Genomic DNA, 18,727 nt, shown 5'->3' with positions numbered 1-18,727 from the left:
ACTGTGTAGTAACGCCTGCGCATGCGTAGTCTTACGCATGCGTAGAATTAAACAAGCAAGCGTTTCCCGCTCAATTCATTCTCTTTCTCGCTGGCCAGCGATTGAGCATGGACGTGTGTTTAAGCTGTCTCTCTACATCTTTCGGACTTACACTCGACAGCTCGCTCACAACTACAGAACAACGTCCCAACAACTATGCTCATACACACAGAAGCTGTAACAACAAGAACTAAAGATGTTTATATATTTACCACCTAAATAAAGTGTTGTTTAAGTTGTTTAGTCTGGAGTTCAGCGTTCCGTTATATTCTTTAATTATATAGTAGAAAGTCAGGTATACAATCTAAAGATGTATAACCCACTTTCTACTAAAACTGCATGCAAAACAAACAGTGAAAGAGAAGGCTTTCTTTGCTGATGTACTGTTCAAAGAGGTGAGATAAGCAGTTGGAGCTTATGTTGATATATCACCCAGAGGTCAGGAAGTGTACAACTTCAGGTAGAGTGTAAGGTGGTAGTCCATCAGTGTCCAACGATGACAAAATCTGTGTTCTTAGCAATGAGAGCACATGTGACTCTACAGTCCAAACTGGAAACACACAGGTGTCCACAAGTGTCATAACAGTAGTCAGTTGTTTAGATTGAGGCAGATGCTGCCCTGTGTCATCTGTCTCTTGCAGCAGCGAGATGCTGTCACCAGTCCTCTTTGAAGGCAGCTGCTGCTTGTGAAATGAGAGACCTCCATCCTTAACTGTCTGCAGCAAAGGCTTCAAGTTCAAGTGGACTAATGCTACTCCATTTGAAGTACTTTTCAGACTGTCCTTGTACTTCAGGTCTTTCTCATTTGCATGAGCCCTGTGTGAGCTCACTGTACAAGAGCTGCCTGCATATACAACAGTCAGTCATTCTGATGATGTGGTCAGCCCGGTGTAACTGAACTTTCAGCAGCACTGACTCAATGCTTGTTGAACCAACTCTGTCTAGCACTTGGTTTGTCACTCTGTCCTGCCAGCAACTGCTCATGGTCCTGCACAGTGCCTTTGTGTGAAACTGTTCCAGCTGTTTGATATGTTAGTGGTATGGGGCCCATGTTTCACATCCATAGTGTATACTATGCATCATACATCCATTGCATCCCCATTTGTAAAAGGCTCTACATCAGATGAAGATATGAAAAACATGAATGGCACTGTTTGTAAAATGTTCAGGAAAGCTTGCTGCTGCCATAGTTGGCTTGAAGATGAAATCAAATGGGATACTACACTCATGTATGAGCCAAAGGAGCCTCTACACAGACCTTCAACTTATTAGAAATAGCAGTCAATCATTCTCATATCATACACAATCATTCTACAAAAGGGAAGACATATTGCATAATATAATCTGACTGAGGACTAGTGGACCAGGTGGCTACACCAGGCTCCAATCTGATTTGGCAGAGTTTCTACAGCTGGATGCCCTTCCTAATGCCAACCACTCTGAGAGTGTAGTGGGTGCTTTTATGTGCCACCGGCACGAAGGCCGGTCAGGTGGTACTGGCAACGGCCACGCTCGAAATGGTGTATTTTATGTGCCACCTGCACAGGAGCCAGTCCATCGGCACTGGCAACGATCTCGCTTGAATGTCTTTTCACGTGCCAGGAAGGCGACGTTGGTAACGATCACGATGGTGCTATTTATGTGTCACCGGCACAAGCCAGACAGCTGTTCTGGCAACGATCACGCTCGGACGGTGCTCTTAGTGCTCCACCGGTACAGGTGCCATCACGGTTTTGCTTTTGTTTGCCCCAACAGGTCTTTGCAAGCCGAGTTTAGTGTTCCTCAGTCCTCAGTCAAATCGTCCAACCTATACAAGCATGGAAAGTAGATGTTAAACGACGATGATGATAATCTGAAGTGCATAATGTCCGAAAAGAAAGACAGGGAGGTCATGGATGGAACATATTTGATCACAAATTTCTTTGATTAGGGATCACTTGAGAATAAACAACATAAAATAAATTGTTTTCAAATTTACTTCCTGACTGAAGTACATAAATTTACAAAAATGGATTCAATGGTAATTTAGAGATATTTGCATAAACTATCTCATTTAAATACCTCTTTCTTTGATCCAACACATCTCAGTCTTAAGTTCCCCCCATGACCCACCCATTCACTAATCACAACCAATGAACATCTAAATTTCTTAGCATTATGTAAAATATAGTAATAACCACAAATGATCAGTTAATGGCACCCTTTCATTCACTTTGTATGACCAGTATAACAGAAACAAAATTTTCATGTTTTTGTGTCTTTGGTCAGCAAGTGTTATTTCCTATTTGCTTCTATCTAGAAATCAAAGAAAATGACTACTATTCCCTTCGAACTTTGCTCTTGTGACAGGGACATCAATGTTTTGAAACTGACCTATTTTCCATTACATTTCAGACAGATTCGGCACTGAGTTGCCGAAACAGAAATATTGTTATAACAAATGTTCTGCTCACTATCACAGATTTGTTTGCCAGTTGCTTGACCATAACCACTTGAGCATGTCCCCTTTGTAGCTGACAATATGTGCATCTCTAATCATGAGCAGGAGTAGTGAAGGAATATCATAGCTATGTATTCAGAGGAATTCTTTGGGGTTTGAATAAATGTAACAAAAGCAGTTTGAAGAAAATATTAGCCTTTTTCATACTTTCTAGGAGTAAGCAAATAGGAAATAACAGTTGCTACTCAAGGGCAAAAATCATGTTACATGGTGTAATTATTGGGTTATGCCCTTTAATACACCATGGGAAATCATTCCCTTGTCTATCAGCACTCATTGTGTGTCTATAAGATTAGTTATCCTTTCTTCTTTGGGTCCTTATCTCCAAATGGAGTTATAAGGACACCATTGTAATACATGATGCCTTGGATATTTTTAGAATCTAGTGGAACCCATCCTGCTCCAGATCTGATACAGCCAATTCTTTTTCCCCAGGAGAAATCGACCTTAGCACTGACCTGGTATTTAAATGACCATGAACTAATGAAAGGCAGGTTGACCTCAGAGCACAGTGAGCAAGAATGAATATTGCAAGACATTCTAAACTAACCTCTAATGACTGCCAACTTACAATTTTTATTATATATATAGTATACTTGTGTCAGTTATTTGGCATGTTTTCTCTTTGAATTAACTGCTGGGATTTTAATGCAAATTAACTGAACATTATAAGTAACAAATTGAAAAAAGAGAGAAATGGAAAAAGGCACACTAACAAGATAGTAAGTCTGAATTTCTTTCCTGACTCAAATTGCTACTTGTTAATATATTTTACCGTTATTTTCTTTTATCTGTTTCAATCATTAGACTGCAACCATGCTGGGACACCACCTTGAAGAACTTTTCGTTGAATAAATCAACCCTAGGACTTTTTTTAAGCGAGGTACTTATTCTATTGCTCTCTTTTTTGCTGAACTGCTAAGTTATGAGAATGTAAACAAACCAATAACAGTCAAGCAGTGGTGGGGGACAGACACAAAGACACACACACACATATATATATATACATACATACATATATATACTTATATATATATATAAATAAATAATGGTCTTCTTTCAGTTTCCGTCTACCAAACCCAATCACAGGGTGCTGGTTGGCCTGAGGCTATAGTAGATAACACTTGCCTAAGTTGCCGTGCAGTAGGATTGAACCCTGAACCATGTGGTTGGGAAGCAAGCTTTGTACCACACAGCCATGCCTGTGCCTATTAATGTCTATTAATATTTACATTTTTCCTTTCTTTGCTAAACAATTCTTGTACATTTACTGAGTTGATCTTTCATAACTACTTTGGAAGTTACACCATGCTGATGAAGTTAGAATAAGACTGAAATATACCTAAAATTATCTCCTACACTTTCCTGAAAAGGGAAAATATTACCTGTTGATTTTATACAATTATAAACTTTTGTTGTCTTATCCTTTATTTCTAATTTGCACTATTTGATATAGTGTATGTAACCTTAAAAATGTTTGATGTTTTAAATTTATAACTAATAACTGGGTCTATCATTTATCCCTCTGTCTGTCTATGTGTATGTATTTATAGAGCTATACATTCAACCAAACTTTGCCAATAACACTTCCAATTGATACCAACTGATATATGAATCAATGAGGGAGTCTCTAAGTAATTGCTTATCCTCCTGAAATAGCAGCCAAGCTATTACATGAAGGAAAAGGACATATTGAAATATGCAGTCTAGGATAAACTACTGGAAAAAGACAGCATGATCATAGCTTGAACACTTTTGATCGAAGGTCTACTCAATCGAGGATGACATGAGGCCTAATAACAACCAATTCATATATAACAAAATCCATATTCTTTCCCACTCCATATATAACCACTTTGCAGTATTTGGGGCAAATGTCTTTTACCAGAGTCTTGTTATTGACCAAAAGCTTGTGAGTGAAATTGGACAGATGGAAACTGTCAGATGGACATAGTGAGTCACAGCACCAAGTCTGCTTGAGGATTGTTAAGGGTATAGGGTGCCTGTGGAATACTCGGCAACTTAAATTATACGTTTTGAACCATTAGAACACTCGTTCATCAACATCTACAAGACTTTATCATCACTGTGTGTGTGTGTGTGTATTGGTGAATGTTTGTTTACAGATGAAGAAAAAACTCAATATATAGAGTTTGTGTATTTTATTAGCAATTGAAACTTCTAGAATCATGACAATGTCTAAGTAACCACAAACACGTTAAAACATGTTTAATCATTGTGATTTCTCTAGTTGCTAGACAAAAAAAAATTATTACTGTCATCTATTTACCATATGCAGAACATAATGTATTCATCTATTCACATATAATATTTGCACAGTTTCAATATCATATCCGGCTTTTCATTTAACCAGGAACCTTTAAGTGTCCTGTTCATTATTGCAATGACATTAAAAGGCAGTGGTTTCAAAAAAAAAAAAAAAGACATTTTATACAGTACAGCACTAATATGCAGAAATAGGAAACAAAACAAAATATGGTACGATTCTTTTTAGAGTTTAAATGTTCATTTTATAACTGCAAGGATCTTTCTAAACCTTATAAATAGGTATTTCTTCACAAACCAAAGATACATCTTTAACAGAAATAGTGTTTACCTCCTTTAACATTTACATCAACCATATCTGTTTTATATTCAAACTGGCCAGATCTGGCCTCTCATATCCACCCTACAATGTCAATCTAAAAATAATGCATGATTAATTTTACAAAATGTGAATAAATAAACATTACATTTAACAGATAATCTGAATGCTAAAGAGTCAGGTGAGTTTGCAGAAACTTTGCTGTTCTGTAGCCTGTATAAACAGAAAACTTCCAGTACAATTGTGCAAAACTTTACCCCTCTAATAGTAACAAGTCTAACACTTACACTCTGAAAAGCATGTGTCTTTTTAAAACATTTAGTTTATCAACCTAAAGGCTCTCTTGCAAATGACAGTGAAACCTAACATCTGCCCCCACCCAACAAATTTTCTGAATATCTCATTGAAAAAAATGAATCTCACAACATTGAGAAAGACAATGTCTTATCATCTAACTATCCAAATATATTTGGATTGCAAAGGATGATAATATTCACAATTAACTGTTCTAGTATAAAGATGAATTTCTTTCATTAATGGTTCCAGAAGGTGTAACCATTGTCTCCTTGAAGTATAAATATCCTATTGTAATCATTAACAATTTTACACATCAGATCAAAATTGGTGAATTCATGCAGACACTTCATCGATACTTAAAGAAATCCAAAAAATGGTCATATACTTGAGGTGAGGGATGGAGACAAAATAAATTCAGTAATTCATCAACACTAAAACTTCATTGCTGTTGTATGTTTTACACATATGACACAAGAAACATCACACTTTTGCATGTGAATAGATGAATATATTACATGTTCAGCACATGACAACAGAGTAAATGTGTAATGCATTTTCTACCATTTAAAAAATTTATTTTGGCAACCAATCAAATCTCAATAACTAATCGCATTTTGATGCATTTACAAACATTACTGCTGATATCCCGTTATAATGTTGCTCTTCTTCAATTGTCTGAATAATAAGCAACATGAAACTCCGTGCAATGATTCAAGAAGCTTCAGCTGCAAATAATATATAATGGAGCCTCTTGAAAGACGATGGTCCAGAAACAACATGTGACCAAAATTTTAATTTTAATATATGAATAAACTCTGTATCATAAACTGAGTACTATCATTTGATTTTATTTACAAATTATATATTTGGATACAACATGCATACATATACACACATGTGCTTACACACACATTCATTCATTTGTTCTACATCTACTCTTTCTTGCTAGTATAGGTTGCATGAAGATGAACTAAGGCAGTGTTTTGCAACTGAATACCTTTCCTATTGTCAAGCCTTCCCTGTTTCTTGAGTAAAATATTTTTCTATTTCCTTGGTCTTCACAAGCACAGAGTTACATGCCATTTTGCTAACAGGGAATATAAGTATATCAGCAATTTGCCTAAATGCATAATGCAAAGACACATGGAATGTAAACATTCTTACACACACACACAAAGAGTTTCTATAAAAGTTTCTAACTACCAATTTCTCCGTAGGCATTAGTGAGCCCAAGATGACACATGATTGGATAGAATCTGAAACCCCAATGTTACAAAGCAAACTCCATATCCACACAGTCAACACACATACAACAGGCTTCTATATAGTTTTTGTCTTTAACATTCCACTCACAAGGTATTGGACAACCACCAGATCAAGACAGTAGAATCATTAACACGTTGGACAAAAAAACATGGTATTTCTTCTGGCTCTTTACATTCTGAGTTCAAATCTTGTTGAAGTCAACTTTGCTTTCGTCCTTTGGGGATTGGTAAAATAAAGTATCTGTCAAGTATTGGGCTTGATCTAATCAACCAAGCCCCTCCTTCTAAAAAAAAAAAACTGCTGGCTTTGTACAAAAATCTGAAACATTAATAGAACCAGCTTAAGAAATACCATTAGTGTAGAAATCAGGTTATAAACAAGTTACCATCCAATGCAAGCTGCATTATTCCATTCCTAAACCATTAATGTATCCACCAGTAAAATCATAGGTCAAAATAAGCGATATCTTCTGCCATCTCCAATAACCCTGTTACATGAATCAGGATACATTATGTACTCAACAATTTTCCCCATAACACTTCATATACTCCATATGCAGTAATGGCTAGTGTAAAGGTGAGATCAATCCAATGAATTACACTTTAAGATTTATTCTATTCCCTCGCTCCCATTTATACATACATATATATCACAACTGGTATAATCATTAAATTGTTTATTAACACACCATGAGAAAGCTTCAAGCCATATACTTTACAACAAGTATAACTATCAGATTATACCACTCAGAAGATCTTGGGTATCAAGCTATTTCCTATACACAAATGAATATGTAATTATTTACGTTATTTAACCACCAGGTTGTGCATACATTACCACTCACACTATCATCATTCAACATCCATGGTGTGTATGTGTGAGTGAGAGGAAGATGATGAGTAGCAAGGTAGGTTACAAAAGCATGTAGGAAGGGAGAGACAGGAGGCATAGGGAGAGTGAATGACATATAATGGCAGAGAAGGTGAGATGATTTGGTTGGGAGGAACAATGTAAAATGTGGTTGGAGAGGACAATATTAAGGATGAGGAATGGATATCAGGTAAAATGATTCTAGGTGATGAGAAAGATTAGTGATATTGAGGAAAAATTGCAGTTCGAGAAATGAAAAGTAGTGTGGTGTCATGGGGAAAATTTAGGCAAAGGGCTCAATTGTTCACACATACACACACACAGAGCTATACTCATTTATGTGCAGCAACTAGCGTAAACCATGAGGTTGTACCAAGTAACCCTCCTTGGGTGTGAAACCCTTCTAGATTCATTAAATCTAATTATACATAGCAACTGATAAGCCCACCAAATTGTGTCAGTCAATATATCCCAGGAATGTGCCTCATGTCAGTGTGGTACTCGTTTATGTTTCAATAGATCATAGCTACTAGAGAAAGCTTCTGTGCAGAAATTGCATTTGAATGGCTTTTCTGCAAGATGCTGCTGAATGTGTGTACTCCACTCTATGGTGGAAGTGAAAGTGTTTTCACAGTATTTACAGGAGTAAAGCGTACTATGTTGTCGCCGATGCATTGTTAGGGCATAGCGGCTGGAAAATGCATCTGTGCACATATCACATGCAAAAGGTTTCTTAGAACTGTGTATTTTTCGATGTGCAGCTAACTCAGATTTGCTGTTAAATGCCTCTTCACAGTTCAAACATTTAAAAGGTTTATCAGCACGGTGTGCTTTCAAGTGCATGCTCCAGTTATCTACGGTATCAAATGTTTCCTTGCAATATTTGCATTTATGAATCAGCTTTTTGAGGTGCGCAATGACATGTTTCTGCAGTCTTGAATTATCAATGAAGGCTTTGTCACAATATTGACATATAAATTTTTTTTCTCCAGTGTGAATCCGATGATGCTTTGCTTGGTTGCTACGCGTGCTAAATGATTTGTCACAGTAGTCACACTTGAAAGGTTTCTCACCCGTGTGTGTTCGCTGGTGTTCTAATAAGTTACTGCGAATACAAAACGCCTTCTCGCATTGATCACACTGATATGGCTTTTCACCTGAAAATACAAAATTAATCCATCTATATTATCTATATTATAATGGAGAAAGCTCATTATTAATTAGGCATGTAACAGTTACTAAAAGAAAGCAATTATTAAAGGTTTGACCACCTGAAAATTTTTTATAAATTCATGTTCCAAGAAATTTCCTGTAATTTTGATTTCTAAAGTTTATTGAATATTTGAACTACAACTTTTTCACAAATTTAAATATTTGTTGCAATCACTGTGGAGTAGATTTTAATGTAATGATAATTTAATATATATTCATTTCAAGTTTTAATTCGCTATTTGCAAAACCCAGTTTATTCTATATATGTAATGTGAAAAAATTATTTATTGAATGAATGAATGCTATTAGACAAAATAGCTGTATACGAGAATAATGTTTCTGGAGTTTGCTAAATGAATATTTTGGTAAAATCAAAATCTTTTGATATACCAATATAATTTTTAAAAAAACATTAAGTTCCAAGAGGTCCTCTAACCCCAATTTCATAATAATAAGCATATAACAGATAAACTTCTCCCCTTACACAGGATGCTTGTCTGTTATCACAGCCAACATTCATAAACAATCTGGAACCTATACTTGACAGTGAATTGAGGCAACAGAGAAAAGCAATCTGACTCAAAACACAAGAAATGCCAGCACTGGGTTTTGAACTCATGACCTATGAGCATATAAGCCAATATCATATCTACCTGAGACATCTTATTTGTAGGATATTTTGTACTATAACATGAAAAAGGAAATAGATAAAGTATAAAAGTGTGTTGTAAAAAAAAAAACATCCAAAAGATCTTATTATCTCATTTATTCAGTTATTCCCTCATTTCTTTCATAGAGCAGAGAGTAACTATTTCTGTCATTAATTTTTCCATACAATTCTTAGCTGGGATAAAATCTGCAAATTTGGATGAATGTATATAAGCTATTTGAGCAAATATTACAGCAGTAAAATATACTTTCTATGGTTAATTGTACAACTAAAAAGTGTGTATGGTATGCCAATGCTCTACATATCCTGAGTATCTACAAGCCATCAAGCTGCAATGTTCTTAGCTGTCTGCATGAAAGATTTACATATTTAAAGACATGAACTACTTGATTTAGAAATGTATTTAATGTATTGATTGAGTATTAAAAAAATATCTAATTAGAAACCATTATATGATGAAGAAAAGACAACATTACTTCAAATAACTATTTTAATCAAATTAGCAAGTATGAAAGACAACAAAAGATTTGCTCAATTTTCATAGTTACTTATGTATTAGTAATTCTGTTATCACTTTAGCAAGTACTATGAAGTCTGCTTCATTGAAGAATCTACAAAGATCAAAACATATCCTGAGTAGTCTCCCATACTAGCTGAAATTATTAAAATATTAGCCATTGCACTAATGTTTTTTTCTTTCATTACATAGTTATTTCTAATTTGTTTTTTTTTTATATAGCTGACTACATAAAACTCTATATTCACGACTGTATTTTATGGTTAGATATATTGTGCATGTATGTGTGTGTATACACACACACATACATTTAACCTCTGACTGCTACAAAGTCAGACAACAATATTTAAATGAAGGCTATGGTTGCTAGATCTATAGATGTTCGCAGTACCACAGTTTAAGAACTTGATCCCAATCACTGATCTTATAGTTTCCTTTACCCCATATTGCATGAGTGTCACTGTTAGTCAATGGATGACTCACTGGAACTGCACATCCAGCATGGTGTCTCCTATAACCTCACCTTTAATCCTAGATCAAATGGTATCAGGTGCCATGCTTTGCCAAGGGCAGCCTATATTTGGTTCAGGACAGCTTATTTCCATATTTGTTACTAACCTCTATATCAGGAAGCTACTACCCTACCTGCCCCCAGGAGTCTGGAAGAATATTTCTTTCCCAGTTCTCCCCTAGGATCTTTATCCCAGGGGAGATTGTGATGGGTGATGTGATTGAGTCAGGAAAATCTAAGCAAGCACAATTTCATGAAGAGGGTATCATGCAACTGCAAATAGTAATTGTATAGTATTTACTTTAAGCTAGACAAAATGATTGAAGCTGAATAAGGTGACTGGGTTTTTATCGCTTATCTTTTACTTGCTTTTAGTCATTAGACTGTGACCATGCTGGGACACCACCTTCAATTAATTTGGTCAAATGAACTGAATCAAGTACTTATTTATTTTAAAGCCTGGTACTTATTCTATTGCTGAACTGCTAAGTTATGGGGATGTAAGACACACCAACACTGGTTGTCAAGTGGTAGTGGGGGACAAAAATAGACACAAAGATACACACACACACACACACATACATACATATATATATATATATATATATATATATATGACAGACTTTTTTAACTTTCTGTCTACCAAATTCACTCACAAGGCTTTGTTGGGCCCAAGGCTATAGTAGGAGACACTTGCCCAAGGTGCCATGCAGTGGGACTGGACCCAGAACCATGTGGTTGGGAAGCAAGCTTCTTTACCACATGGACTAAAGTTAACCATTTTAGCAAATTTTGTAAAACTTAAACTGTGTTAGCTATCAAACACTTAACCTTCAGCTGTTGATCTTCTCTAATGATTAAAATGAAACATTAAGATTGTCAGGAATGACTATTTCAGATATTGTAAAATATTTGTTTGGACTAAAAGAACTTCAGTAAATGTTGTTCTAGTTTGTTTAATCTAAAAATTATTTCCCCTTCTCATTATTAAAACCTCTAACCTATCTTGGTGCAGAGTAAGAGTGAATTGCATCGTTGAATAGAAGTACAAATGAAGAAAACTGAAATTAATCCAGAAGGTCAATGAAAGAATTAAAACTCACCTGTGTGAAATCGCCGATGTGCTTGCAGATAGTGCCTTGTACCAAATGCTTTTGGACAGAGATCACACTGATGTGGTCTTTCCCCAGTATGACTGCGGCGATGTGCAGCTAACGTCGCCAGTATGGGAAACTTCTTGTCACATTGTTCACAATGATAAGGTTTCTCACCTGTATGGTACCTCAAATGAATGAGTAAATGAGACTTTATGCGGAAAGATTTTTCACACACCTGACAAATGAAGGTCTTAGTGTGTTTGAGAATGTGCTGTTCCAAACGATTACGACTCTTGAAAGTCTTGTTACAGAGGTTGCAATTATGAGGCATACTGGTACTTTGGATACATAAGGACTTTAATCATAGCAAAAAGACAAAGTCTTTTTACTAAGCATGTCTAAAGAGGGTCAATGTTGAATTTGTTCATGAAAGAATCTTGATAGAGGGACAAATTTGGAAGCATTGCAATTTTGGTTCCAACACTGTAAAATGATAAAAGGGAGAATAACAAAATTAAAATAAAACTGTTAAATAATAATCATTTTCATCATCACTTTGACTATTAGACTACAATCTTCATCATGCTGAACTGCAGAGACTCTGTTGAACATGTTCTACTGTGTGCCTTCCACACAAATTCTACATAGTGAAATGCAAGCCAATAAGTAAACTTTCAAGCTCTCATTTAATCTGATAGAAATAGCAGCCAACTATCCTTCAGATTACACTCTACAGTTTTAAAAATAGAGTACGCTGGATAATGTAATCCGAGATAAACTATGTCTGATAATAAAAGATAGGATGGCCATAGTATGAGCATTTTTGATTGTAGATCAGGTTAATTAGGCCTGAGCTAGAAGTAAACAATAATGTAGTGTAACAAGATCCTCCAGATACATTGAAATAGGACATATGGATTTATCTCAGACATTATATCAGGAGTAAACACTAAGTTTACTGGGGCTATTCAATAAAAAAAAAAAAAAGCAAAACAAAACAATATATCTATATATGATTATCACTGAGTCTATAAGACTTCGGAAAACATATATTCATATATTTCACTTGGTGTGCAACATAAAAATATTGAATATGCAATTACATATGGTCTAGCATACTAAATAAATGGGTATGTAATAAAAACCATGTTAAAGTTTACATTACAATTTACTGAAGAATCCTTTTTTAGAAAAAAAAGTAACACAAATAACTGGCAAAATATAATTTTTATGATATTAAGCCAGTGAGAAACTTCTTACATTAATTCTCAACCTCTTCATTGTAACTGCCAAATCTATTCTTCCTATCTTGATAATGAAGTTGTTTGTTATAAACCCTAAATCACGTACAAAATTAGAAGACCAGATAATCACTACTCATGCTATTATGATAGATCCAACTGATATACCATCTTATACCTGCAGAATTAAAATTGTGAATTTTTGAGTACATTATAGAATTTTTTCAAGAGTGTTGACTAAATCTACTCAAGAACAATGAATTGTTTCTTTAATTCCAGGTCAGTTCCTGATAAAGGCATATGATTAAAAGCGCTTCAGTTGAGATCATCCATAAATTGCATTAAGAATTAAATGAAACCATTTTTATTTTAAAACAGTAGGGTATGATTTGAAGGAAATCTGGCTGTGATTTCTTGCAGTTTGAGTAACCATACAGAAGCTATAGCAAGATTATGTAATTGCTATTTAGCCTCAGGTCAGCTCTCATAGAACACATCGGTAATCAAAGGCTTTTTTTTTTTAAACAGTGTATCCAAGGTTACATTATTTCAACATGCAATTTCCTTCTTTTAAGATGAGTAGATATGTAATTTAAAGGGTTTTGGACGCTATTTCTAGCATATCAAGTGACTACATAGAGGTTCTCTGGTGGAGATGGAGTATATGTAATCTGGGTATACCCCCCCTTTTAAATTTTGTTTTTTTTACGGGATCCTATGTTTCAGACCATGGAGAATCCGATTCTGGAAATTTTTTTTCAAAAATCTCAATTTCAAAATTTCGATCCCCACCCACCGGTTTTTATATAGATCCACAGGGTAAACCCTAACCCTAACCCTGACCCTAACACTAGTTTTGTGAGATTTGGCTGTTATTTCTAGCATGTAAATAGCCTGCTTGGTGGGGGGGGGGGTGAAATTTTTCAAAAAATTTGTTTTCAGAATCGGAATCTCCACAGCCTAAAACATGGGATTCCGTAAAAAAAATTTAATAAATAAGGGGGGGGGAGGTTCAGATTACATATAGTCCATCTCTACCGGTTCTCTTAATATTGTAAGCCTGACACACAAATAGCAAAATTTATAGAAAAAAAATTCTGTAATAATATAGAATAGAAACCCATGTTTGATTTCTTACATAAGCTGCATAGTTTAAAGGAAATGAATGGCAAGTTGTATTCTGTGTGTGTGTGCGTGTGTACCTTTTTTAAGTTCATTTGTGATGAAATCAAAGCTGGTTTCCATTCTCTGATTGTATAAATGAAACCCTTTTTATATATGCTTGTATATGCCTGAGTATAAGAACCACTGGGTATATATTGTGAGTGTATATATATAGAGAGTGTGTGTGTGTGTGTTTTTAAGTGACAAAGTTTGAGTGAAATAGATACTTGCGTGTAGCTGAGTGATGTAGTCTGAATGATAAAGATACTTGAATGTGTATGTGAGTGAGTGATAAAGTTTGAGTGAAATCGAGATTGTGAGTTTAAAGTCGTTATTCTTTTGCAACTTTAAATCTAAATTAACAGATGTCAAAAACACTGCAGTCTTTGAGCAGCAGCAAACTTCATTATTCAAACGAAGCGAGTATGTTTTCGTGCATAAACGAGTGTGTAAAGTAAACAAGTGGTTGCGGTTTAAGTCAAACATCGATCAAGATGTCATGTAAAATGAATGTTGTAGTACTTCTTTTTACCTATTTACTCAGAAAGCGGGATAGAGCGCATGACCATTGTAGGCTCTCCCAGAATGGCTGTTAGGTCGACGCGATTGATATTTAATTTCAAATTTTGCAGGTTGATGCAGAGAGTAAACGAGAATGCTTCTTGGTGGTCGTTTAACATGTTAGAGATATTTGCTAAATCCTCAAATCACACCCTACTTTGTTTTGAAAACATATTGAAATGTGTTCCTTGATACCCTAAAGCTATTCTAACGGCTGGAATATCTTTGAGTATATGACTATTCGATCAGGTCTCAACTGAATGTTAACCAACTAGAATGACAGCAAGGAGGAACTTCAGAGAGTTGAGCAAATGTTTTAGCATAGGATTCGGTAGGGTTATAGATGGAATTGTGGTGCGTGTTCTACGTCGGGTCACCATTTTAGATGGTGGTCCGTGTTCTACGTCGGGGTCACCAACTTTAGACGGTCGAGGTTAAGCGTGGTTTCACCACGCGTACACTCGAGTGAACGCTACAGATAGCCCTTCACAAGTCATTTTATGGGAGACAAAATAGATAATAAAAGGAAGATATTTCTGTAGCGAAGAGATGAAATTAGAAAGAACGGTGGGTCATTGAAGTAAAATGACAGCTGTTGTCTGCTACATTCAAATGCCCGTATATATAATAAAGGGGAGAAGGTATTTCACTCGAGTGTACGCTACAGGGTGATATACAATTAAGGGCAATGAAAAAAAGAAGCAGTGAAAAGTTGGTATGTCAGGACTGGGGATGGTGTGCACCTTGTTAGGTCAGGAGCAGAAGCTGTTGTAGTAGCAATGGAAGACGGAGAGAAAGAACACAAGTTGAGAGAAGGAATTTATAAATTCTTACTTCCAAATATGAAGTGATATTTAGCTTCCCTATAATTTAGAACTAGAATGCTTGAGACGGAGCAATTTGGGGTTTTGAAAATGTACGACTACTCAGACAAGCTGAATTTTGTTTTAGCAAGGGTTGTTATACATGACAAGCGTCTGCAGAATTTCCGTCTATCAAATTCCGCTCACAAGGCATTGATCAACCTGAGCTAAGATAAAGTAACAGAATCGAACTAGGAACCACATGAATGTGAATCGAGCTTCTTAACCATAAGCCTATGTTATCAATGAATAAATGAAGAGGAAGTGTACAAACTCTTGAACAAAAGATAGATTTGACCAATACTACGAGTTATCATAAATATTTAACACGATTAATTAAATAATTAATAAACTATGAAAATGTTCTTGATCTTAAAATGTCAACACTGATAAATATGAAGTTTTTTTATACTGATAGTCATCGTAGGAAAGAATACAGAAGTTTACGAAAAGGTTTAATAAAGTACAAGGAAGTAAAGCATTAAATACCTTTGGATAACTAGACTATTGATTGTCTGGGCATGATTTGATCCAATTAGTAGAACAAATTCTAATCAACAGAGGGAAAGAGAGAAAGTTAGAATATCTTGGTACAAACTAGAAACAGAAAAATGGCGAGCGGCAACCAACAGAAACAAACTGATGAATTACGGGTGGAGTTTAAGGGAATATTGGTTTCCCGTTATTGGCCATCCCGCAACTTTCGTATTGTCTCACCTGTTCTCATCTAATTTTCCAATGTATATAGGTTTACTTCAATGCTTCTGGATGCTTCGTATGAAGTTTTTTTTTTAAATATCTATTTTTATTTTATCGTATTCACATTTTTCACTCTGTTAATTTTTGCCTTGGATTGATTACACATATGGACTTCCGTAGTTAAATAAAAGCTTTCCTTTTATATCAACCGGTGTATGTTAAACAAAAGTTCCTATATATATATATATCTTTACGCCTCTGTCGTAGACGCACTTGGACGTCAGCTGGCAGGATTTATCTTACATTTAGTTTAGGGTTGAATTAACAATTTGTTTACCCCTGTTGTAGCGGGTAATTAAAGGAACGTGTATGCTTTTTGATTCATTTTTATTTTCATTATCCGTTAACTTGTGTAAATTAGCTGTTGTATTTTTTAATTTTTTAGTGTTGAACCTTTAAGGACGTGTTGGAGCCGCTAGAAACTTAATTCCATTGTATACTGCTCACTAATTATTTACTAAGTAGGAAATAATTCATAAAATTAAAATGAAGAAATAAACGTATGAATTAGAAATATGTGAAAGAAAAACATTTAGTTATATATCGGCAGTAGTAATCATTTTCTACCTGAGAGATTAGTCAATCACCTTCTTCGGTTAGTGGCGAAGTGTAAAAATATGAATCTATTATAAAAATGACTGGATCTTTCATTGCACTCTCACACAAATACTTGATTTCATTGGCCTCAGTGTTTTTTACCTGCCTACATAGTGTTCTTATGTGTTAATACTTTAAATGAGGATGCACAAAGAAAGAAATATTCGGAAATGAGGAGGAGTCGATGACAACATACACTTGATGAACACAGTATGTGCTGAGACATGAACGCTAAAATCTCGAGGAAAATAAGGGCAGGATGGAAGGCGTTTACCTCGATAAAAGGTGTGCTCAAAGCAAACTAGAAAGACTCAACGTGCCCGTCTCTTTGTCGCGAGGGTGCTTGTTCACCAATGTCATGGTGCTTGTTGGTGTTTGCTATATTGCTGATGATCATGGTAGTGTGGTCTAGCTGGCTGTGTATATAATAAATGAAGCAGCTCACAAACTTTTAACATATTTATTGCTGGACTTGATTTAATGCGTTGACTGTTTACAAAAGAAAGATGCTGATAATATAACTGCCGACATGGAGGAGAGAACCGTATTGTGTTGTAGAAGGCTAGCAGTGATACAGCGTGTATGGGTATCCGAAGCCGTCCGCCTTGCTCTACTGTCCGAGACTGTCTGGTCTTAGCAGCCTGCCTTCTATGATTGCTTAAGGTGGTCTACGCGAATGCCTGAGGACACCTGCCCAGAAAGTCAGGCGCCAAACGGTTTTTATAGGGTGAAAAGGGGATCAATTTTAGATCATCCGAGAAGCCAAATTATGTCACAACTTCACGCCGTCGATTTATATATCATTGAGGCGAAATTGTGGTGGCTTACTCGTGATCCTTAATTGAATATCTTGCAGTTCGGGTTCGGATCCTTACATACTCAACAGAACTGTCCCACCTGCGCTTTATATGCAAGTGAAACGTAAGCTACTACGAAGAGGGAAGAACATCGGTTGGCTTCAACACAAAGTTCTATTTAAAGGCCAATGCTAAGAATATTGTTGCGGAAGCATATCCGGAACAAGGTGGTTCGAGAACAAAGCGGGGCAAATGACGTGATCGCAGAATATCGAAAGCACTGCGTGGTCGGATATGTTACAAGGTTCACAGATAAGTTATCTCTGTTCTCTTTGAGCATATAAAAGACAAATTTACCTGGGGCAAAATGAGTAAGGCGAGAGAAGGTAAATTTGTCTCTTCAATTCTCCAGAATTACATATGGGAAAAGGCTCAAACACATCAATATCTGTGTTTAGATATTAGAAAGATTAGAAATGCAACAAAATATTCTAATATCTAGGTCAAATTGAAAGAGAATCGTGGAAAAATGGCACATTATAGGAAATTAATGAAACTCAACTAAATCTAAAAACAAAAAAACCCAAAACTCAATATAAGATATTCTCAAGCTTCCTTACGATCTTCTGGAGTAGCAATCTTCACGATATATTTACACACCAAACATTTAAAGAGAAGAAATAGTTGAAATTAGACATGGCTCATTTTACCCCATTTTAGACACCGTCTTTTGAAAATTGAAAATTTCAAAATTAGACATTAGTGTAGGGAAAGATGGACTTGGAATCTAACAGAGAAAAGAATATCGATTGTTAAGCACCAAAAATTATCTAGATACTTTATTAGCAACCTCAATCACAATCAGTCAAGATAAAGGAAAAATTTCTTGACAGAGAGTATCTGTCACCTGACTGTTCCAAACTCTCTCAACTTGAACAACTACGTTAACCAATTTTCAGTCCCAAAGATGATGCAACAGTACAAAATGATGATGTATTACTTGCAATGTAATGATTTCAAACAGGTTGGGAGAAAATAGCTAGAAATCAGAAATTACTTATTTTACCCCGGTTACCAATTTTGCAACTCCCCCTCCACACATACATATTATATACGTACGGGTTTATGTTTACGGACGATATATATATATATATATATATA

At 35.5% G+C, this 18,727-nt stretch overlaps 1 protein-coding gene across 2 annotated transcripts; it reads right to left on the bottom strand.

Moving 5' to 3' along the window:
- Positions 1 to 4,686: 4,686 nt before the first annotated feature.
- On the bottom strand, positions 4,687 to 16,333 carry LOC106879454 (oocyte zinc finger protein XlCOF19). 2 transcript variants are annotated; one of them, XM_014929014.2, is made up of 4 exons: positions 16,131 to 16,333; positions 15,903 to 15,963; positions 11,591 to 12,067; positions 4,687 to 8,734 (listed from the first exon to the last, which is right to left on the bottom strand). In XM_014929014.2, the coding sequence occupies exons 3-4, from the start codon at positions 11,913 to 11,915 to the stop codon at positions 8,067 to 8,069; spliced, it is 993 nt and encodes a 330-aa protein (XP_014784500.1). In that variant the 5' UTR covers positions 11,916 to 12,067; positions 15,903 to 15,963; positions 16,131 to 16,333; the 3' UTR covers positions 4,687 to 8,066. The 2 variants fall into 2 exon arrangements, with proteins under 2 accessions (XP_014784500.1, XP_014784502.1); XM_014929016.2 differs by lacking the exon at positions 15,903 to 15,963.
- Between the last annotated feature and the right edge of the window lie 2,394 nt (positions 16,334 to 18,727).

The sequence above is a fragment of the Octopus bimaculoides genome, chromosome 20 (assembly GCF_001194135.2).
Source record: "Octopus bimaculoides isolate UCB-OBI-ISO-001 chromosome 20, ASM119413v2, whole genome shotgun sequence".
Taxonomy (NCBI): domain Eukaryota; kingdom Metazoa; phylum Mollusca; class Cephalopoda; order Octopoda; family Octopodidae; genus Octopus; species Octopus bimaculoides.
The sequence above is the reverse complement of the archived record's forward strand: the minus strand, read 5'-3'. Positions and strand labels throughout refer to the sequence as shown.

Excerpts from the sequence above, each read along its gene's own strand:
- LOC106879454 (XM_014929014.2), bottom strand. The coding sequence starts at position 11,915 with ATGCCTCATAATTGCAACCTCTGTAACAAGACTTTCAAGAGTCGTAAT. Across the intron at positions 8,735-11,590 it reads ACATCGGCGATTTCACACAG|GTGAAAAGCCATATCAGTGT; the intron begins GTGAGTTTTAAT and ends TTGTATTTTCAG.